This window comes from Carassius auratus, chromosome 40 (assembly GCF_003368295.1).
Source record: "Carassius auratus strain Wakin chromosome 40, ASM336829v1, whole genome shotgun sequence".
NCBI lineage: Eukaryota > Metazoa > Chordata > Actinopteri > Cypriniformes > Cyprinidae > Carassius > Carassius auratus.
The window spans coordinates 13323520-13328335 of NC_039282.1; the positions used below are offsets into that span (position 1 = coordinate 13323520).

At 35.6% G+C, this 4816-nt stretch overlaps 1 protein-coding gene across 1 annotated transcript; it reads left to right on the forward strand.

Moving 5' to 3' along the window:
• Positions 1–1819: 1819 nt before the first annotated feature.
• Positions 1820–2815, forward strand: LOC113058927 (olfactory receptor 1M1-like). The gene has a single exon (XM_026227180.1). The coding sequence runs from the start codon at positions 1832–1834 to the stop codon at positions 2813–2815; it is 984 nt and encodes a 327-aa protein (XP_026082965.1). The 5' UTR covers positions 1820–1831.
• The last annotated feature ends 2001 nt before the right edge of the window (positions 2816–4816 follow it).

Here is a 4816-nt window from a genome sequence, read left to right on the forward strand (position 1 = left end):
TATACTTTGCCTGGAAACGCTTCCAACAAGGCGTCGGTTCTATTTCTAGCATGAACGCGTCGAGCCGCGCCTGAGCCGCGCGTCTCACGCAGGCAGTCGGCAAGCTCTAACCTGTTAACATCAAGGGGCAAGGAACTCGACCGGAAGTTGAAGTCGGGTGGGGGCTGCCATCTTTTAGAAGAACTTCACTTGCGTTAGCATTCCCATTGACTCCCATTCATTTTGGCGTCACTTTGACAGCGAATAACTTTACATCTGAGGCGTTTAAAGACTCTGTTTGTCCATTATTTATTTCTAAAGATACACGACAATGTATAAAGGGGTTTCATTACCTTCTATGTTACATTATGGCCCCGTATAAACAGTTTTTGTAAAAAATAGGCTAACGATTGCGTCATAACCACTCGGCTCTCTGTCGCATTACCGTACAGACGGGAGGAGAAGCTCGCAGGCAATTAACTTAATATGGCGTACTGGCGTTACATTTTAAAATACTATACAAAATAATTAATCAGAATACTTACTCCTGCTCAGTCACGACAAAGAACTCCCCGCTCAAGCTCGCCGTCTCTGCAACATTAACGATGGCAGTTTGCACGCACAGCTACTAGAAGATTTACATCTGTCAGACAGGTTGCTGACGTCATCAAGCTTCGTTTGAGTCTGCGCGTCAGAAACTGAAGTGCTAAAAAACGCTAAAACCGGGCTTCATTTGTCTCAATTGAGTTCCAATGGGGTCGCTGTGTCCATTTCTTTTACTGTCTATGGTTAACATGGGAACCGAATTAAAAACAGACACGCCACGCAGCTGAGATGCTTTCGCCACGCATCCAGTGTGTCCTGACCGGCATAATGATGCCCGGGTGTTGGCTGTTGAGATTACAACAAAGAGGTTGTACTTGAAGTATATCTATGCACTGTATTGCAATACTTGCATTTTGCCCCGTCACTCGTATTAGCCCGCTTCATATTAGAAAAATGACTTCTTCTTGTGGACATTACAAATGTCTGGGAGCGCTCTGGCGGTCTCTAGTGGTGCAAAAATGTATTACAACTAAATTCAATGCACGCCATTGACGTCACTTAACCGAGCAAAATGTTTCACTCGGTTACACCATTTTTAACGGTTAATCGGTTAACCGGTTAACCATGGACACCCCTACTAATGAAGTATTCTAATTTTTTGAGATTTTTGTTAAATGTGAGCCAAAATCATAAAAATTAAAAGAACCAAAGACTTACTACTTCAGTCTGTGTGCATACACAAGTTTAACAATTTGAGTTGAATTACTGAAATAAATTAACTTTTTCACAACATTCTAATTTATTGAGATGCACCTGTAATCATCTAAATATACCTTGACATTCACAAAGTGGCACAATTTTGTGGAACAAAAGGACACAATTAAGCCTACTTTAAAAGCTAAAGCAGTGGCCAGAACATTTACATAAGCATTGTATAGTATTACATTATGTGTTGTCTAAAGGCTCTCAAGAGATGAAGATATATTTGGATTCAATGACGCAAATGCCCAGTTATCCTCACAACATAAGAGAATAAGGATGAGCATTTTCAGCTGAGTAATATTCAAAGTAGCTCACAAGTGTTCAGATATTCTCATCTTTTGATCCGGCTCTAAAACTTTATGTATACAGGTTTGTGATTGAAATATTATGCAGAAACTTTACATAAAGGTATCATTTCAGCATTTGAAAATAGTTATTAGAAAAGTAAGAAGACAATTTTGTGATTCTCCTGAACTTTAAGTCTACATGATAACTTCTATTTTCAGATTTTTTTTTTTTTTTAAAGAACAAACACAAGACTGCCATGAGTACTTTAAATGCAAGTTTTGTTCAGAATATGTCTATTGTTCACCCTGAATACTTTTTCATCATTGGACTTTCAGGTATACCGTACAGCAGTTATTACTATATCTTTTTATTTATCACATATTTTATTGCTGTGATTATGAACTCTATAGTTCTTCTTATTATTGCTTTTGAACGAAGCCTGCACAGTCCAAAGTATATCGGTGTGTTTAATTTGGCCTTGGCTGATTTTGGTGAAACTAATGCACTGATTCCTAACATGATGAAAACTTTTTTTTCTGACTCACAGTACATCTCCTACAATGCTTGTCTGGCAAACATGTTTTTTGTGAACTTCTTTATTACTGTGCAAAGTGTCACTCTTGTTGTTCTTGCAATTGATCGCTTCATTGCAATTTGCCTGCCATTGAGATATCATGCCCTACTAAATAATACTGTCATGTCTTTAGTGTTTTTAGTTGTATGGGCATTTAACACTTCTCTCGTGGCCCTGTCAACGTCTTTGATGACCCGACTTTCAATCTGTAAATCTAATGTGGTACAGAGTTATTATTGTGACTATGGACCAGTATTGAGGTTGGCATGCAATGACAATAGCATTAATATATTTATAGCAAACCTCATTGCTGCTTTGTTCCTTGTAGCACCATTATGCATTATAGTCCTGTCATACATGGGCATTTTTTTTGCCTTAAGTAAAATTACAACTTGGGAAGCACGTTTAAAAGCACTGAAGACGTGTGTTTCTCACCTTTTGTTGGTCGGAATATACTTTCTTCCTGTAATATGCCTTTTTATTGCTTCAGCAATTACTTCTCTGACTCCCAATGCCAGAGTCATCAGCATATCCCTTTCATTTACTCTTCCACCAATGTTAAATCCCATTATTTATGTTTTAAACACAGCTGAAATCAGAGTCTTAATTCGAAAAATGCTTAAAAACAGAATTATGCCAATTAGAATGAAATTTTTAAAAAAATGACTGTAATGATTGTGTGTGTTCTTCCATCATTAGCAATTAAATGATCTATATCAAAAATGTTATATGTATTTTTTCATAAATATTTTTAGACATAAAATAAAAGTGTATGATCAGAAAATAGTTAAATTAATTCTGCTTCACTACTAACATGAACGGGTGTTTGAGACATAATTTGTGTTGGTGAACAGCAGTGATATGCAGTTTAATTATTTATGACTGAATCCATCTGATTTTAAGAGTGTGTATGTACTATGTTCATAATTACATTCCCCGAAGATAAAACAACAAAGTAGACAGCAAATGTTAAAATATATTTGAATTAATTTTTTTTTGTGAGCAGTCAGTATTATGCTGACATATTTCATGATACCCTAGAATTGCATACACCCAAATGCCGTTAATTGTCATGTTTGTTCATATATTTCAAATAATGCAAACTAAGAATCGATTCTCACATAAGTATGCTTGAGATTTGCTCATAAGGTTCTTTTTATAGTTTTTCTGTTGCAATGTCTCAACTTATTGTTATTTCTGTATTTGCTGTATAATAAAGTATAAAATCTAAACATGAACTAAGATATCAATTTATTGATGCTTAAGGTAATCCTGTGTATTGATAAAGAAGGTCACATATTAAACCTTATTTTTTTAATTTTTGTTATTATCTCATTTATTTAGGGGTAACCTCTCTAAAAGTAGCACTTAAAAGTGTCAGTTTAACAAGATTTTTTGATACAAGGGAATATGTTAAAAATAACACAATGACATTGAGATGCGTCAGTTTCTGGGAGAAACTATAGGAATAACAACAGCAACACTCCATGAGGAGAGGAAAGCGTTTCAATCTCAATTCAATATCAACTCAATTCAGTGCAATTGAATGCTTTTTTAGCACAATTTTAAACTTGACTGAAATTCAGTATTTGCATGCATTCACTATGTGTAATTATGCATGTATCAGAGGATGAAAAAGGGTTAAAAAAAATGTCAGTTCTTAACTTATTTACATTTCTCATTTAAAAATCTAGTGCTCAATCATGTCTAAATATTTCTTCAAATGAAGAACTTAAAAATACATATGCAGGCATGACCTTCAATATTCTATATATATTTAGTAAAGAGCCAGGTATCTAGTGGGTAAACACATTACAAATGAAAATGATAATTTTTTTCTTGACCACAAAATGACTCTAATTTGCCTCTTTGCATTGGATTTTAAAACCCTTTTTTCTATTTTAACCTTACATACACTAACTCTACTTTAAGTAATTGAAATAATATATGTTTATTATTGGACCATAATTATTGCACAAATAGTATTTAGTACCAAAAGATCTCATCAAAATATTAAATAAAAAATATTACTGAACATCAAAATATAGAACATTTATTTAATTGAAAAACAATTAAGCTGTATGGTCACATTATAAGTAAGCAATAGGGTTAAGAAAACGTATCAGATTACTTATGTAACAAGACATTGTGTACTCCAGGAGTCGCTATGGGGAGCAACTTCAATGTGACCAGTGTCTGAAGCATATATCTAAAAATGACAATAACATTGGCCGGCTACAGCCCATGATGTCACTAGCATGGCAGGAAACCAGTGTCTTGTTACACAAGTAACCTGAGACATTCCCTTTCATTTCACTATAGGGAGTGCATGCCAGACAACCACGGCAAGTGCTAAGTACCAACTCTACCATAGCCATGGGAGTTGCCCCTGGGAAATTAGACAACTGTCAGTGACATTATTCCCTATGGCCAAAGGCCTAGGCTACATACACCAAAAAACTTACCTGTTAAGGCCAAACTCCTGAGCCCAGGGTAGAGCTCTAGTCTTGGAATCAGGAATGGATTCCTTTAAGGGGATATGACCAAGTGCCTAGAAACATACTAGGTCTTGGCCTGTCACCGAGGGGGCTACTGAAGTTACTGGGTTTGCTGAAGGTACTGTCTCAACAGACCCCTAGTAGTAATACCCTGTTAAAGTAAAGTAGG

Excerpts from the sequence above, each read along its gene's own strand:
- LOC113058927 (XM_026227180.1), top strand. The coding sequence starts at position 1,832 with ATGAGTACTTTAAATGCAAGTTTTGTTCAGAATATGTCTATTGTTCAC.